Source organism: Liolophura sinensis, chromosome 8 (assembly GCF_032854445.1).
Source record: "Liolophura sinensis isolate JHLJ2023 chromosome 8, CUHK_Ljap_v2, whole genome shotgun sequence".
Lineage (NCBI taxonomy): Eukaryota > Metazoa > Mollusca > Polyplacophora > Chitonida > Chitonidae > Liolophura > Liolophura sinensis.
The window spans coordinates 43,749,897-43,768,866 of NC_088302.1; the positions used below are offsets into that span (position 1 = coordinate 43,749,897).

The 18,970-nt window shown below is 40.5% G+C and overlaps 1 protein-coding gene across 1 annotated transcript; it reads left to right on the top strand.

Moving 5' to 3' along the window:
• The first annotated feature begins 319 nt into the window (after positions 1 to 319).
• LOC135472769 (probable phosphoglycerate kinase) lies at positions 320 to 16,274 on the top strand. The gene is made up of 12 exons (XM_064752437.1): positions 320 to 464; positions 1,226 to 1,276; positions 2,254 to 2,406; positions 2,894 to 3,038; positions 3,500 to 3,603; positions 3,884 to 4,003; positions 5,402 to 5,516; positions 5,821 to 6,000; positions 6,974 to 7,050; positions 12,247 to 12,347; positions 13,651 to 13,749; positions 15,198 to 16,274. The coding sequence occupies exons 1-12, from the start codon at positions 403 to 405 to the stop codon at positions 15,236 to 15,238; spliced, it is 1,248 nt and encodes a 415-aa protein (XP_064608507.1). The 5' UTR covers positions 320 to 402; the 3' UTR covers positions 15,239 to 16,274.
• Positions 16,275 to 18,970: the final 2,696 nt, after the last annotated feature.

Consider the following 18,970-nt stretch of genomic DNA (forward strand, 5'->3'; position numbering starts at 1 on the left):
AGTGTAATTTATAAGAGTTGTGTAATAGAATTTTCATGGATGTCCACAGTTAACATCTGCGTGACAGGGTTAATTGCTAATTAGTGGATAATCAAACCAGACATTCATTAGTGCCTGGAATTAATAATGTAAAATAGTTCTACGATGGAGACAAATACGTATCTAAAAATAGAATATTGTACCCACTTGCTTGGCACAGCTAGTCTGAAAACAGGTCTACATGCACAATGCAAATGTTGTATTGTCTCCATCAGGCACCTTGTCTACCAAGGGAGACAATGCGATGGTCATGGATTATCCCCCTTACTCTACATTTCTGTTCCCGGCATAAGCACCCTCGGACTCAATTGTCACCGTCGTAAAGGAAATAATCTGTCGTTGTGCGTCACTCCAACTTTCCAAATGGCACTCAACAAACTTGCAATCGATTCCGTGGACCTCTCAAACAAGCGAGTTCTAATCAGGTACTTGATGTTGACTATATTGTTGTTGTTGCACATGTACGACCTTGAAACTGAGACAGACGCCGTTGACATGAACTTGTTAACTGTGTTGTAATAGGACAAGGTCATTCGATTCCTGCACTGTGGCTTGTCTTGCAGCAGAAAAACGTTTGAGCTTGTTGTGGATAAAATATATCCCCTTACCCTTCTTCGTGTGTGACCGAATAATGACGTAACACGCACAACATGTAGGCCTAATACTACACAATGCCGGTAGCAAAATACAGCGTAATTTTAATACAGGCAACATTACATATTACATCGGATTTTGAAAGCCTTACAGTCAGCAGGTTGTCAATCATCAGTGGCAATATCGCAAGGCTGTCAGCCTTTGCTCTCACAGGTGAAAGACATATACAAAATATACAATGAACTTCATTTCCTTCCATGTGGAATCTGGATGGGCGCTACATGTTTAAGAAAGAAACTTCGGCTTCATCTACTTCAACTAGCACAGCAAACAAACAAGATTCTGGTATCAGCATACTCTTAAATGGAAAAGATTGAGTTTTCTTTTTGTTATACACCTTGAAAATGTTTTTGTCAGCCGTCTAGGCATAATTTGCAACCCTCGCCATCGATTCAGGAATCCATCAAATAGATATGAATGTGACATGGTAAACAAAATATATATACATATGGCCCTTTGATCATAGGAGGAGATTGAGAGAACGATTGAATAATTTGTAGTCACTATGGACATTGTATTATTATATTTTCAGGGTGGATTTTAATGTTCCCTTAAAGGAAAAAGAAATTACCAACAATCAAAGGTATGCAAGTTTGATTTTATAATTCGTGTCCAAACTATAATCTATGAAAGATTACTTTAGAATTGAAATGATATATATTTGTGACAAATTTACTGTTGCCATTATTCAGTCAAAGGATAAGCATCTTGCTGTGGGGTACAATGGACTTCCACTGGATTTAATTCTCTATGACGTTTGTGTACTTAACTGAGATATATATATATATATATATATATATATATATATATATGTCTTTTCAGAATTGTCTTTTAAAATGCAGTGCTACATATGTAAGACAGTGTGTATAATGCAATGTTCTGTGTGTTACACAAGACCAGATGTAATAGCCAAACAGTAAAACCATTAAATTATATTTTTGTATAATTCCTTGTTTGGTGTCTGATAATGTCATACCTAGATGATTAATGTAAACTTCAAATGTTTTCATGCATAAGACAAACATTGTTCTGTACAAATCAAAAGATGAAAACAATGTTCCATATGCATGCAGGGCCATACATATGTGTTATGTAGTAAAAAAAAATGAATGTAGTGACATTAAACTTTAAACATTGTGACTGTAGTTTGTGCAGAAACTGCTCTACAAAATGCAGTTCAGATTGATGCCTTCTGAAAACTTTAATGTTAGTCTCAGAATGAAATTGCATATATATTTACATTTAAATCACTTGTTACTTTTAATACAGATTGATTAGTTGGTTAAAACAGTTGTAGATACTATCCTGACATGTCTCCTTCTGTAATTCTATAAATGTTTAATTCTACATTTGATCCTTTTCAGTGATGTATCTTTTTTCTGAATGGTTTGATTCCTGCAGGAGTCGGGGGCTGGGTTGGGGGTCGGGGAGCAGGACAGTAGTGTCAGTTTTGCTTTATATCCTTCATCCAGTGTTTAACAAGGCGAGAAGAGTAAAATGTCTCTAAAAGTGTGTATTACTTCCATACTGTGTGATTGGTATGTTATTTCCCACACCCAGAATCACTGCTGCACTGCCTACAATTAAGTATGCTCTGGAGAAAGGGGCCAAGTCAGTTGTGTTGATGAGTCATCTTGGAAGACCAGATGGACAGAGAAATGACAAATATTCTCTACAACCTGTGGCACAGGAGCTTGAAAAGCTTCTTGGAAAGTAAGTATTCTATGAGCTATGTCCAGCTCAAAGTGTAATAAACTTATTACATTTACACAGTCTTTTCTTTCATTGTTTGTGCAGGCTATTAGGTAACAGGGCATTCATTAGGTGAAAGAACTAACAACCTCTTGCAGAACTCCACTAGCTTGTGGTACATGGCATGTATGAAGTCCAAACCAAGCTGCTTCGTTTATCTGTAACAGGGCTCTCTTTACCCATAAACTTAAGCACGGTCATGTAAAGGAAGTATTCTTGAGTATAAGTAAAAAAAAAACAAAAAATCACCAATAACTAAATAGATAGAAGAGAACATTCATGATCTGTGTAAGACAGAACAAGACGCCCGTGTACATGTACATGTGTGTATGTCTAAATCCCAGACAGCATTGAGGATCTGATGATATATTTGCATAGTGTGTTTGTTATGTTCATGTTACAAGATGAGATAATAATTCCACTCTGTGTTTGTTGTGCGGACTGTCAGACCTATCAAGTTCCTGTCAGATTGTGTAGGCCCTGATGTGGAGGCAGCATGTGCAGACCCGGCCCCTGGTTCTATCATTCTCCTGGAAAACCTTCGCTTCCACTTGGAGGAAGAAGGGAAAGGATTGGACAGCGAAGGCAAAAAGGTTGACTATTGTCACTGTATTTCTTTTAAATGTAATAATGCACTTACAGGAGCGCATAAAGGCTGTAAAATGATAGTATTGATGCTAACACATATGTTTTTTTCTTTCCTTAGTTAATTTTCACAAAAAAAACACCTGAAGTAGCTCTAAGTGGATGAAGACATCAGAATCAAGCAAGATGCCTGAGTTAAAAATTGCCAAACTTTACGTGAAATACAGTTTGTGAAGAAATTTGTTGAGGCAAAAGTAAAAGTATGAATTGTATATTATTCTGTTTTGGGTGCAAATACCCAATGGATACAGAGATGTTTTTACATGTTGTGTCACTTTGATGGTTAGGGGACTCTGACTCATTGAAGAGTTTTAAAATTGGGTGAGAATTATTTGATATATGGATATTCTAGAATGATACTGAAAGCACACCTGAGTAGCTGTTTCACTTTCTGTTTGATTATGAAAAGGTTAAGGCAGAGAAGGCAGACATAGAGAAGTTCCGGAAGTCGTTGTCCTCACTGGGTGATGTGTACGTCAATGATGCCTTCGGAACAGCTCACCGGGCCCACAGGTTATTCTCATGATATTTCACTTCTTACTCAACTGTAAATGCTAACTGTAGTTATGTAAGAAAAAAAATCTCCATGACAGGCATTAAATTCACAACCTGTGCATAGTATGCTATTCTACTAAAAAACAAGCAAAATCCTAAGAGATGTTGTTTTCTTTGTATTTTTTAATAATTCCATGAAATTTGAGAGCTTGTACATGTATGTGTATTTCAGTGTGGTTTAACTTTTTTTCCTTCATTGGGTAAAACATAACCCCAGATGTATCATACATGTTTTCAGCTCTATGGTGGGCTGTCAACATGCTCAGCGGGCCTCTGGTTTTCTGCTGAAGAAGGAGCTACAGTACTTTGCTAAGGCCCTTGATAATCCAGTCAGGCCCTTCCTGGCTATTCTTGGAGGGTAGGAACATATGTAGTGTGGCTGTTATGAGTGTGTGATGTGTGCTGCATGTGAAACACTACGAGAGATGATACATCTATTATAATATTGTCATGAATGTTGCTGGAGTACTAACTAAAGCATGTTCTAAAGATTTTTGTAAGTTTGGTGATGTGAAGAGTATTACCTTTCCTTTGTAACAAGTATGTAATGTCTACAGGTGCACAAACTTTACAAGTGAAGATGCTACACTTGCTAAGATCTAGGGCTATGTGTTTTTAGCTCACCACCCTCTCCAGCTTACACACACTGTTTTGAACATTGCCTTCTTTGTACATTTTTCATTAAAGAAATATTTGAGCTTTTCTGATGAACTGTTAGGCTCCTGGGCAGGAATGTGTTACATAGCTTCACAAGAGACACTGTTTTAGGTTTGGATGATTAAGCCATTTGGGAAGAATGGATAGACTGGAGATCTATAAACTCTCCAAACCTACATGTGGCAAATGACTTTATGAAATTACACCCCAAAAGTGCATATTTACAGGCAGATAAATGCCATGAAATAATACTTTTGGTGCTGAAGCTCACATTTCTCTAGTAGCATATCGGCCTACCTTCCAGTCAAACCTCAGCAGTCCTTTATAACAACAGAATCCAGCAGAATTTACCATGCTTCTAGTGAAACAAACAGGTCCAGATACATTGGGAGATGTAAAGAATCAATCCCTAGAGATGCATATCTTGCTTTTCAGTTACCTTTCTGTTGAGATGGGAAAATAAATGTTCTGTTATGTTTTGTACATTTTAATGTTTTTAAATCTGATAATTAGAGATGGGTGTGTTTGTAGTTTACTAAATTGCACCTAGAAATGACAAATTGCACCTAGAAATGACAAATTGCACCTAGAAATGACAAATTGCTAATATGCTTTACTTTTCTTCTTTTCTTTTAAGGTAAAGGAAAGCTAAAATGTGAAGGAAGGTTCATCGTACAGACAACTGAAAACTAAGCGTAAAAATACTTTCATTTATTTTTTCAGATTTTTTAAAAAGTGTTGAAAGGCTTTCAAATGTTTGAATACTATGGTGAGCTTTATGAGCCACACTGACGATATCTTTTCCGGATGGTCATGAGAAGAAATGAATTTTGGGAAATAGTTTATCAGTAATCTTTTACTCATGGGTAAAAGAGTTATTCCAACATTCAGTGTCGTGGTTAGAGTTGAAAAAAAATTTTTGGTCCATAAAGCCCAAATTAGAATTCAAGTGTTTGAATGCCTTTATCAGTCTTCACAAAAATCTAAAAAAAAGTAAATGAAAGTATATTTATGCATAGTTTTAAGCATTCTGTTTAGTGATACCTACTTCAATTTTTAGAGATCTTTTCTTTTAAACACTGTATGTATTAACTTACAGTGCAAAGGTTGCGGACAAGATTCAGCTGATCGAGAACATGTTGGATAAAGTGAATGAGATGATCATTGGAGGAGGAATGGCATTTACCTTCCTGAAGAAACTCAAAGGAATGGAGGTATAAATCAGAAAATAACAGTACAATTTAAACAGTGAAGGCCCAAAGAATCCTTTACAACTTGTGTTCTCAGATATTTCTATTCTAGGTTATTTACTGTACTCCTCCATCTGTCCAAGTGGACAGGTGAAATATTAAATTATTGCTGTAAAAAAATGGTCATTTGGCCACCTTATTTGACATTTCTGCCTACCTGCATAGAATTACAAATCAGCTATTTTGGAGACTATGTACAACATGCCACATATCTGAATTACTCTTAGAGTAAAGTCCTTTATAAATGTGTCTGGTTTTGTAATTGCAGATAGGAAATTCCCTGTTTGACGAGGAAGGCTCTAACATAGTGGGCAAACTGATGGAGAAAGCAGAGAAGAATGGGGTAAAAATTCACCTGCCTACAGACTTCGTGACTGGCAGCAAGTTTGGGGAAGACGCTGATGTGGGAACTGCCACTGTGGAAGCAGGCATCCCTGCAGGATGGATGGTGAGTATTATGCAGAGTTATCCCCCCTTACGTGAATCAAGTTATCCAGTTATCAGTTTCTAAGAAAGCTTACACATGTCTCCTCCAGTTGCCAACAGATACAGTACATATAGCACCTCAGATTCCTGTGGGCTCTTTTTCTATTATTATGCTGGCCTTCCTAGTATAAATGAAATATTCTTGAGTACAGCATAAAAGACCTTTGCAAATAAATAAATAGATAATATCTCAGATCAGGTTACATATGAGACCCGTAGCTAGAAATCAGTATACATGTGGGCAGGATGCAAAGATATATTCTCTCTAAAAAAAAAAGGACAGGATGGCACTACTGCCATACTCAAATGGCACTACTGCCTACTCAAATAACATAGTGCCAGACAGAGAAAGGTACAATGTACACGTTGTAGGACAGGATTCAGCAGACTTATAAAAAGCCTAGCCAGGGGATTAAATATTTCTGGTGGATGAAAAATCAGACAAGCATCACTTAGCTAGAAACATTCAGGTGATTTTTCTTCCTTTTGGAGAAATTGTTGTCAGAAATGTTATGGAATAAACTTTGAAATGCTTAAATTAACAAAAGTATAGGATGTAATTTATTTTGCATGAAATTATCGGTCTGAATACTGAGGAAAGATGTCAGGCAATTCAGTGTGCATGTCCATCTATTAATCTAACTGATTATGTTTGAATGAAGGTCATTAGCCAGCTTATAAAACCAAAACTCAAAAAACCTGACCAAAAATGAATCTCGATGCTTATGTTTCTCATATACTGATGCCCATAGAACTTTATACTGTCTAAAGTCACCAACAAATATTTACCAGTGAATCATTGTTTTTAGAGGAAAAAGTCTATTGTTCACGATCATCACTGTTAGGTAATTCTTACCCAGTTTTGTTCAGTAATTCTTGAAATGACTTTGAAATGTTCCAAACTCTCATCCTTTCTCCTGTCTGCTGTGTTCCAGGGATTGGACATCGGTCCAGCATCTACAGCCAAATTTGCTGAGGTGGTGGGTAGGGCCAAGACCATAGTGTGGAATGGGTAAGTCATTAGTGACCATAGTGTGGAATGGGTAAGGCAATAGTGACCATAGTGTGCAGTGGGTAAGTCAGTAGTGACCATAGTGTGCAGTGGGTAAGTCATTAGTGACCATAGTGTGGAATGGGTAAGGCAATAGTGACCATAGTGTGCAGTGGGTAAGTCATTAGTGACCATAGTGTGGAATGGGTAAGTCAGTAGTGACCATAGTGTGGAATGGATTAGTCAATAGTGACCATAGTGTGGAATGGGTAATCAGTAGTGACCATAGTGTGGAATGGATTAGTCAATAGTGACCATAGTGTGGAATGGGAAAGTCAGTAGTGACCATAGTGTGGAATGGATTAGTCAATAGTGACCATAGTGTGGAATGGGAAAGTCAGTAGTGACCATAGTGTGGAATGGATTAGTCAATAGTGACCATAGTGTGGAATGGGAAAGTCAGTAGTGACCATAGTGTGGAATGGATGAGTCAGTCACAGTGGACTGACATTGGCCCAGCATCTACAGCCAAATTTGCTAAGGTGGTGGGTAGGGCCAAGACCATAGTCTGGAATGGGTGAGTCAGTGGGCTAGTTTCCTTGGTTGATAGTGTGGAATGGATGAGCTATTAGGCTAGCTTCCAGAGTTCATAGTGTGCCATGGAACACAGTGGCTAGATCCCAGGATTGATAGTGTGGAATGGGTGAGTCACACTGGACTGGCTCCCTGAGTCATAGTGTGGAATGGGTGAGTCAGTCACAGTGGACTGGCTCCCTGGGTTCATGGTGTGGCATGGGTGATACATTGGGCTAGCTCCCTGGGTCATAGTATGGAATGGGTGAGTCAGTGGACTGGCTCCCTGGGTTCATGGTGTGGAATGGGTGAGTCAGTGGGCTAGCTCCCTGGGTCATAGTGTGGAATGGGTGAGTCAGTCACAGTGGGCCAGCTCCCTGGGTTCATGGTGTGGAATGGGTGAGTCAGTGGGCTATCTCCCTGGGTCATAGTATGGAATGGGTGAGTCAGTGGACTGGCTCCCTGGGTTCATGGTGTGGAATGGGTGAGTCAGTGGGCTAGCTCCCTGGGTCATAGTATGGAATGGGTGAGTCAGTCACACTGGACTGGCTCCCTGGGTTCATGGTGTGGAATGGGTGATACATTGGGCTAGCTCCCTGGGTCATAGTATGGAATGGGTGAGTCAGTCACAGTGGACTGGCTCCCTGGGTTCATGGTGTGAAATGGGTGATACATTGGGCTATCTCCCTGGGTCATAGTATGGAATGGGTGAGTCAGTGGACTGGCTCCCTGGGTTCATAGTATGGAATGGGTGAGTCAGTGGGCTAGCTCCCTGGGTCATAGTATGGAATGGGTGAGTCAGTCGCAGTGGACTGGCTCCCTGGGTTCATGGTGTGGAATGGGTGAGACATTGGGCTAGCTCCATGGGTCATAGTATGGAATGGGTGAGTCAGTGGACTGGCTCCCTGGGTTTATGGTGTGGAATGGGTGAGACATTGGGCTAGCTCCCTTGGTCGTAGTGTGGAATAGGTGATTCAGTGGACTAGATCCCAGGGTTCTTAGTCAGGAACGGGTGAGTCAGTGGGCTAGCTCCCTGGGTGATAATGTGGAATGGGTGAGTCAGTGGACTGGCTCCTTGGGTTCATGGTGTGGAATAGGTGTCATTTGGCAAGCTCTTAGGATTCATGGCATGGAATGGGTGAGACATTGGGCTAGCTCCATGGGTCATAGTATGGAATGGGTGAGTCAGTGGACTGGCTCCCTGGGTTTATGGTGTGGAATGGGTGAGACATTGGGCTAGCTCCCTTGGTCGTAGTGTGGAATAGGTGATTCAGTGGACTAGATCCCAGGGTTCTTAGTCAGGAACGGGTGAGTCAGTGGGCTAGCTCCCTGGGTGATAATGTGGAATGGGTGAGTCAGTGGACTGGCTCCTTGGGTTCATGGTGTGGAATAGGTGTCATTCGGCAAGCTCTTAGGATTCATGGCATGGAATGGGTGAGTTATTGGGCTGGCTTCCTTGGTCCATAGTGTGGAATTGGTGACTCAGTAGGATAGCTTCCTGGGTTCATGGTTTGGAATGGGTGAGATATTGGGCTAGCTCCCTGGGTCACAGTGTGGAATGGTTGAGTCAGTGGACTAGCTCTCTGGGTTCATGGTATGGAATAGGTAAGTCAGCAAGCTCTCAGGGTTCATAGTGTGAAATAGTTGAGTCATTGGGTTAGCTTTCAGGGTTTGTGGTGTGTAATGAGTCATTGGGCTAGCTCCCTGGGTCATAATGTGGAATGGGTGAGATATTGGGCTAACTACCTGGGTCACAGTGTGGAATGGTCGAGTCAGTGGACTAGCTCCCTGGGTTCATGGTATGGAATAGGTAAGTCAGCTAGCTCTCAGGGTTCATAGTGTGAAATAGTTGAGTCAGTGGGTTAGCTTTCAGGGGTTGTGGTGTGTAATGAGTCATTGGGCTAGCTCCCTGGGTCATAATGTGGAATGGGTGAGATATTGGGCTAACTACCTGGGTCACAGTGTGGAATGGTCGAGTCAGTGGACTAGCTCCCTGGGTTCATGGTATGGAATAGGTAAGTCAGCTAGCTCTCAGGGTTCATAGTGTGAAATAGTTGAGTCAGTGGGTTAGCTTTCAGGGGTTGTGGTGTGTAATGAGTCATTGGGCTAGCTCCCTGGGTCATAGTGTGAAATGGGTGAGTCATTGGACTAGCTTGTTGGGTTTATAGTGTGGCATGGGTGAATTAGTGTGCCTGCTTTCTGTGAACGTGGTGTGGAATGGATGAGTCAGTGGCCTAGCTTCCTGGGTTCATAGTATTGAATGGGTGAGTCAGTGGGCTGGGTTCATGGTGTGGAATGGGTGAGTTAGTGAGCTCGCTTCCCGGGTTCATAGTGTGGAATGGATGAGTCAGTGGCCTAGCTTCCTGGGTTCATAGTATTGAATGGGTAAGTCAGTGGGCTGGGTTCATGGTGTGGAATGGGTGAGTTAGTGAGCTCGCTTCCCGGGTTCATAGTGTGGAATGGATGAGTCATTGGCCTAGCTTCCTGGGTTCATAGTATTGAATGGGTGAGTCAATGGGCTCGCTATTTGGTGTCCTTGTATAAAATGGGTGTCAGTGGGCTAGCTCTCCAAGTTCATAGTGTGGAATGGGTGAGTCAGTGGGCTCGCTTTTTGGTGTCCTTGTATGTCCCTGGTGTCCTTCCACATAGTGTGGAATGGTGAGTCATTGGACTGGCTTTCTGTGTTCATAGTGTGGAATGGGTGAGTCATTGGACTGGCTTTCTGTGTTCATAGTGTGGAATGGGTGAGTCATTGGGCTTTCTTTTTGTATTCATAGCGTGGAATGGGTGAGTCATTGGGCTAGCCATCTGTGTTCATAGTGTGGAATGGGTGAGTCATTGGACTGGCTTTCTGTGTTCATAGTGTGGAATGGGTGAGTCATTGGGCTAGCCATCTGTGTTCATAGTGTGGAGTGGGTGAGTCATTGGGCTAGCCATCTGTGTTCATAGTGTGGAATGGGTGAGTCATTGGGCTTTCTTTCTGTATTCATAGCGTGGAATGGGTGAGTCATTGGGCTAGCCACCTGTGTTCATAGTGTGGAATGGGTGAGTCATTGGACTGGCTTTCTGTGTTCATAGTGTGGAATGGGTGAGTCATTGGGCTAGCCTTCTGTGTTCATAGTGTGGAATGGGTGAGTCATTGGGCTAGCCATCTGTGTTCATAGTGTGGAATGAGTGAGTCATTGGACTGGCTTTCTGTGTTCATAGTGTGGAATGGGTGAGTCATTGGACTGGCTTTCTGTGTTCATAGTGTGGAATGGATGAGTCATTGGACTGGCTTTCTGTGTTCATAGTGTGGAATGGTGAGTCATTGGACTGGCTTTCTGTGTTCATAGTGTGGAATGGGTGAGTCATTGGACTGGCTTTCTGTGTTCATAGTGTGGAATGGGTGAGTCATTGGGCTAGCCATCTGTGTTCATAGTGTGGAATGGGTGAGTCATTGGACTGGCTTTCTGTGTTCATAGTGTGGAATGGGTGAGTCATTGGGCTAGCCATCTGTGTTCATAGTGTGGAATGGGTGAGTCATTGGGCTAGCCATCTGTGTTCATAGTGTGGAATGGGTGAGTCATTGGACTGGCTTTCTGTGTTCATAGTGTGGAATGGGTGAGTCATTGGACTGGCTTTCTGTGTTCATAATGTGGAATGGGTGAGTCATTGGGCTAGCCATCTGTGTTCATAGTGTGGAATGGGTGAGTCATTGGACTGGCTTTCTGTGTTCATAGTGTGGAATGGGTGAGTCATTGGGCTAGCCATCTGTGTTCATAGTGTGGAATGGGTGAGTCATTGGACTGGCTTTCTGTGTTCATAGTGTGGAATGGGTGAGTCATTGGGCTAGCCATCTGTGTTCATAGTGTGGAATGGGTGAGTCATTGGGCTAGCCATCTGTGTTCATAGTGTGGAATGGGTGAGTCATTGGGCTAGCCTTCTGTGTTCATAGTGTGGAATGGGTGAGTCATTGGACTGGCTTTCTGTGTTCATAGTGTGGAATGGGTGAGTCATTGGGCTAGCCATCTGTGTTCATAGTGTGGAATGGGTGAGTCATTGGGCTAGCCTTCTGTGTTCATAGTGTGGAATGGGTGAGTCATTGGGCTAGCCTTCTGTGTTCATAGTGTGGAATGGATGAGTCATTGGACTGGCTTTCTGTGTTCATAGTGTGGAATGGGTATGTAACAAGAAGCTTCTCTTGCATGGTGAGTAGTACTACGTTCTCAAGGGAGATACTGTACAGGCTCATCCTAACTCACATCCTCAGAAAAGAAAGGCCAGTGGTAAGAGGAGAGGGGGAGAGGAGAGTGGTCAGAATGTGTTACCCTCCACTGCTGATTGCTGATTGTCCTGTCTTAGTAGGTTAGCTGGACACTATCAGCAGTCCAATTTTCACCACCCATAAACCTGACTGTTTTCATATAAGCGAAACACGTTCTTGCACACAACATTAAACATCAACCAGATAACCAAACACTGAGAAGGCTGGTTCTGTTCCAGTTTTTGTTTGCATAATACTTGTCTTGGTAAATAAAACAATATGAAAATAAAAAAACGCATCAGTACATTCATGTGGGTTTAAATTATATATCTTATGGCATATCATCTTCCAGTTTCGTACCAATAACTGATAATTTGAATATCTTTTGTAAATCTCAGCCCTCCAGGTGTGTTTGAGTTTGAAAAGTTTGCCAGTGGTACCAAAGGTGTCATGGATGCAGTTGTGGCTGCCACACAGGCTGGGGCAACTTCTATCATCGGTAAGTTGTGTACGAGAAATGATAGCCATCATTGTTGTTATTATATTAAATTGGTAGTATGATGTCGTAAAATGTAAGCATATATTGGCACTGAATTTCTTTGTAATTTTGTAACACATCTGCAATTTCATAGTGAGAAGTGGTTGATTTTGATGGACATCATATTCTGAATGGCATTTGTAGCACCACATGTTTGCTGGGCTGGTTTGTGAACCATGCATGCACATCAGGTTGGTTTGATTACTATACATGTAAAAGCCCCATACATATATCCACGGACAGGTAAAACATTATTCATGAACACATCATCATTAAGGCACTGGACTGGTTTGAGCACTTTAAAATATACATATGCCCATTTAAAGCACTATAAATGTAGATTCAGTTTGTAAAGCACTATAAATGTAGACTCAGTTTGTAAAGTACTGTAAATATAGATTCAGTTTGTAAAGCACTATAAATTTAGATTCAGTTTGTAAAGCACTATAAAATGTAGATTCAAGTTGTAGAGTTATACATTTACATCTGGGGAGTTTATAGAGCAATGTAAATATATGCTGGTCTGAATTTAGCCCTTTACATGAACTTAAGCAATACACGTGTCACAGATCTGAGTGCATTTCTCACCTGTAGATTTTAACTTGCAGTCAGGGATCAGACAGCTCTGAGTGTGTTTTCTCACCTGTAAACTTTAGCTTGCAGTCAGGGATCAAACGGCTCTGTGGGTGTTTTCTCACCTGTAAACTTCAGCTTACAATCAGGGGGTCAAACAGCTCTAAGTGTGTTTTCTCACCTGTAAACTTTATCTTACAATCAAGGATCAAACAGTCCTGGTTGTGTTTTCTCACCTGTAAACTTCAGCTTACTATCACAGGGGTAAACAGCTCTGAGTGTGTTTTCTCACCTGTAAACTTCAGCTTACAGTCAGGGGGTCAAACAGTTCTGAATGTATTTTCTCACTTGTAAACTTCAGCTTACATTCAGGGGTTCAAACTGGTCTGAATGTGTTTTCTCACCTGTAAACTTCAGCTTACATTCAGGGGGTCAAACTGGTCTGAGTGTGCTTTCTCACCTGTAAACTTTAGCTTACAGCCAGGGGTCAAACAGTCCTGGTTGTGTTTTCTCACCTGTAAACTTTAGCTTACAGTCAGGGGTCAAACAGCTCTGAGCATGTTTTCTCACCTTTAAACTTTAGCTTACAGTCAATCTGCACTGATTGAGTTTTATTACCTAAACTTGACCTTGCAGTCAGGGGTCGGGCAGCATTGAGTGTGTTTTATCACCTGTTAACCTTCCATTGCAGGTGGGGGCGACACAGCAACATGCTGTGCTAAGTACGAGACAGAGGACAAAGTGAGCCACGTCAGTACAGGAGGAGGAGCCAGTCTGGAGCTACTGGAGGGTGAGTCACACAGTGGGATAAATGTATATGGTTAAGACTTTAGAATAGACTATATGGTTAAGACTTTAGACAAGACTATATGGTTAAGACTTTAGACAAGACTATATGGTTAAGACTTTAGACAAGACTATATGGTGAAGACTTTAGACAAGACTATATGGTTAAGACTTTAGACAAGACTATATGGTTAAGACTTTAGACAAGAATATATGGTGAAGACTTTAGACAAGAATATATGGTGAAGACTTTAGACAAGACTATATGGTTAAGACTTTAGACAAGACTATATGGTGAAGACTTTAGACAAGACTATATGGTTAAGACTTTAGACAAGAATATATAGTTAAGACTTTAGACAAGACTATATGGTTAAGACTTTAGACAAGAATACATGGTGAAGACTTGAGACAAGACTATATGGTTAAGACTTTAGACAAGACTATATGGTTAAGACTTTAGACAAGACTATATGGTTAAGACTTTAGACAAGACTATATGGTTAAGACTTTAGACAAGGCTATATGGTTAAGACTTTAGACAAGACTATATGGTTAAGACTTTAGACAAGACTATATGGTTAAGACTTTAGACAAGAATATATGGTTAAGACTTTAGACAAGACTATATGGTGAAGATTTTAGACAAGAATATATGGTGAAGACTTGAGACAAGACTTTTTCCGTTTTACCAAGCTCATCTATATGTTAATTGCAATCCACCCAACACCTTTACGACCCTCAGAGGTATTTAGAACCCTATGAACATACTTGCAGACCATGCAGTATTAACATGGGAGACATGTAATGCACCCTGGACTGTGGTGGCATGGTGATCGTGGATGGTATTATATATATATGTATGTTTAGATGTGCAATATCACGATTTCTTAGCTCAAGGTAGGTGATATCCCCATGTTGAGAGCTAAAAAATCATTATAGCACATACATAAACAGGCATTGTATGTGTCATTATACTGAGAAACAAAATGTGTTTGGTCTTTTGGTACTTAAGATGTATGTAACTAACTTGGGGAAATGAGTATCTGACTGTTAACAACTAAGTGGATGGTAGAGAGTGGAGAAAGGGAGATAACTATTGATGAATTAATGCACAAGATTGTTGGCAGTTAGTGAATGTCACATAAATCGTGCTTATACAATAAAATCAAATTAGAGAATGTATTGGTTTGCATATGCATAATGAACACAACTGTAACATATCCTCATTCTTCAACCCTGTCAGCCACCAGTGGAACCAATATTTTGAAACATTTTGAAAGAGCAGTTGGGGGATAGGGAAATAATCAGTACAGTTTTATGAAGCTTGCATCTTTAGTGACTCAAACAGATCATTTGTGATGTCATTTTCATACTAATTGTATGCATAAAAGTGCTTGGAGGTCGAAAAGGTTGGAGATTTACAATAATAACCTTTAATCTGTTTTACAGGTAAAGTTTTGCCGGGTGTGGCCGCCCTATCTGACGCCTGAATCCTGGGGCCAGGCTTGGGAGGGAGAAGCAAGACGTGCCATATGTGTCGACTCTAGACTACACATTTACTAACACTACTGTCCTGTTCAGTTCTCGGGACTGTAGAAAAGCAGCAGGAATGGCCTTGCTCTAAAGCATACACAGGTGATCATGATTTTGATATGATCACCATTTCTGTTAGCGCCTAGTTCTTAGGGAGCAAGACAGTTGTGGCCTGTGTAATTTTTACTCTCTGTGTTCTGTGTTGTAGAACTATTTCATTCCTTGTGCTTTCGCCATAAGAAGTGGTTGTTTATTTATTTATGATGTAGAAAGATGCTGCCAGATAAATTCCAAAAGTTTGATGTTTGGCTCAATGAACAGGTACCCCTAGATCATCCTGAATGTGGTAAAAAGTTAATCTATTTACAATACATTTAATTCAGAATTTATGGTAAAAACTGGAAAGTCAACCAATGGAAATGTTTATAATACAACAGCTCAGTATTACTCTATACAAAGTTGAACAAACAGCACACTGCAAACTTAACATTTGTAGATGTTTGTGTATTCTTAAAGGCATACATTTTATTAACATTTCTGGTTTATTAATAAACTATTTGCTCTTTCCAATTTATTGCTGTAAAAAGCTATTGTTTTGCACTAAATTTTTATTATTGTAATTGGTAGTGATAGTTTAGATGGCATATTTATGACAGGATTTAACACCATGATAATATCCCAAGATGCAGAGGAAAGAAATTGTGAATGCTCATTATGCATCAGACAGACCAATATATTTGTTGGTACAAAGTGCTCTCCCTTTAAAGGAGAAGTGCCCCGCCCCTCCCAACCACCCCCCACCCCTCCCCCCACCCCCCATCCCACTCAGTCTCAGTACAGTCTCATCATGTTGATGTGAAGGCAGCTGTGCTACAGTCGAGTGTTAAGTAGACCAGTTAACAACTGGGGCTGTTTGTTTATGATCAGTAGTGCTATACATAATTACATTGTACTTGTTATTTTCTTGTCCAATGAAAACAAGGGCTCATCTGTCACCTTTTTGTCCGTCATTTTCTATTATGTTATCAAGTTTTGCTGGCTGGTTGATTACATATTAATGCTGGGTAGTCGTGTCAAGCGTGCCTATGTATACTAGTCAACCAGATGTCAGCATACAACATACTGATAAACTCGTATGTAATTGATGAAAAGAGTTCTTATCTCCATGGCCTAGTTTTTAGTGCCGTTGCCCATTACCATGGCTCAGGACCGCTCAGTGCGGCTGCTGTGAGTTCAACTCGAGCTCCTGCTGGTATTCTCTCCGCTGGTAGGTAGAAGGTTTTGTGATCAACCTGGAGATGGCATTGGCTTGGCCCCTCCTCCCACTATAATGTTGGCTGCCATCTAATAAGTGAAATATTTATGAGAATGGCATAAAACTCAGTGAAATTAATAAATCTAATCTGGCGGCCTCTTTCACAGAGCCATGTTTGGCAAAAGTCCAAACCGTAATTGTTTGAAGTCGGATGATCAAACTTGTACTACAACAACACATAATGAGCTGTAAAAGTTTTATTGATCTGATGCATATATTTAAGAGTTTATTTTGGATGTAAATCTAAAGCTAAAATGATGTCATACATCGGTTTGGGAATTTGTCAGCATGGTAATTAGCTTCCATCAGCCTGAAAGCTGAAGCACTGGCCAAATAGAGGGTAAATACCAATCAAATGCGTGAAGTCCTCCAAAAAAGTTTACCATACATAGCAAGTGCTCACGGTTTCCTTCTGGAATGGCTTTCCCCCTCACTTTTCAACATGTGGCTTGCCCATCAAGCGAGTGCAGTGGTTTGATGGGTAAGATGAAGCATGTCCGTTATCAGTGAGGGTCACAACTAACACCCTACAATTAGGTTATGAAATGATCCCTTTTCCAGAGACACCAAGCTTGAATCTAACCCTTACTCCTCCAAGGCATGTCCATTTTACATGTACATCCATCATGATTTTTTTCTAACAGCTTCGCAAAATCGAAAAGGTGCAAAACAAAAATCGAAATTTACAAGTCAGATCATGCATTCATCCGAAAACAAACCCTTCAGCCTTGGAAGGGGAAAAATCTGAATATTCCGAAAATATTGTTGAAAACAAACAAGCGAAATAAACATGTATTTTTAGTATGTGGTGAACATTGCCTAGCTCATAAATATAACATAGGGTCTATGAGAAACATTCCGGAAGGCAGTAGATTGAAAATAATCAGATATTTCAGTTTTTATGCTTCCTGAAGGCGGCTTCAAGGGTATGCCTTGTAATTTAATTAGCATGACGCTGGATGTTTATCACGCCTTATACATGTAGCTGTTTTCTGTGAGAAGGTGCCCACGAATCTTGTCGCCCACAAAACATGACGCCCACGCAAAATTCAGACAAACAATGATGATCAAACATGTCGACATCCGAAAAATCCCACACCCGGATATATATGTATGGATTATCTAGCGAGAAACACTTTCTACACACAAGGCTATATTGCATTCAGGTCTTTCTTATACAGGTAATGTGGACAAGAGTAAATGTAACTTTTCTGCGTGTGGACACAGTAGAAAAAGATGATGAATAATGCTGACCTCGCAGGTTTATAATGGTCATAACTCTACAGCACGACAATAAGTACTCGAGTACAGTGTTAACCCGGAAAAGGATTCATATTGACTCAATATTTAGGCACTTATTTCTCCAACCGATTGAGTCAATATTAAATCGTTCTCTCTCTCTCTCTCTCTCGATTAAACATCGATGTTCCGGTGAATTATGATTGAAATGGGTATCCAATGTTTAGGAAAACACAGAAACACCTGTGCTGTCACAAAGCTTGGTATCGTATACGGCGATGACTTGTCGGATATCATTGGTGCCAAAGAATAATGGAGAAGTTAGTTTTTCCCGCTGAAAATAATTTGGACCCAAGCTATGTTGTCTACATGGTTGATTCTAGATTTTGTGTTGACATTTTTGGGATTACTGGTTACTTACTATATGTACAGATACTGGATGGAAACATTAGTCCATGCAGTTTGCTCCCGAGTTGTATTAAACTATCTAGAAACATATATTCCGCACACATGCACTCAAATTAAGACACATTGGAAATGGAAACAAGAATGAGTGGCCTAAAACCCATTAACTATATATATATATATATATATATATATATATATATATATTGAGCTGTGAGTTCAAGTCTAGCTCATGCTGGCTTCCTCTCTGGTCGTACATGGGAAGGTCTCCTGCAACCTGCGGATGGTCGTGGGTTTCCTCCGGCCTCTGCCTTGTTTCCGCCCACCATAATGCTGGCCGCCGTCCTATAAGTGAAGTATTTTTGAGTACGGCGTAAACCGTAAGCCACATCATTTTTAAACAAAATAATGCACAGGTTGTTTAATTTCATTTCTAGTCGTCGAAAGGCATATGTGACTATATATCGTGATCAAATAAATGAGACTGCGTATGGAATTCAGGAAGTATTTCCCCTGCCATAAACCTTTTCTTGCTTTTGTATATCTGGAGGTGTGCCTGGTCCCTCCATCCATAAGCTTGATATATGTATATGTATACTGTGCAATTTTTTTAATACGGTGTAAAATATCAATCAGGTAATCTGGAGGTATTGCATTCTTACGCAATACACGTCCCTTACACATCAGCGTTTTCGAAGTCCGCAAACAAAGATTGCGTGTCATAACTTTG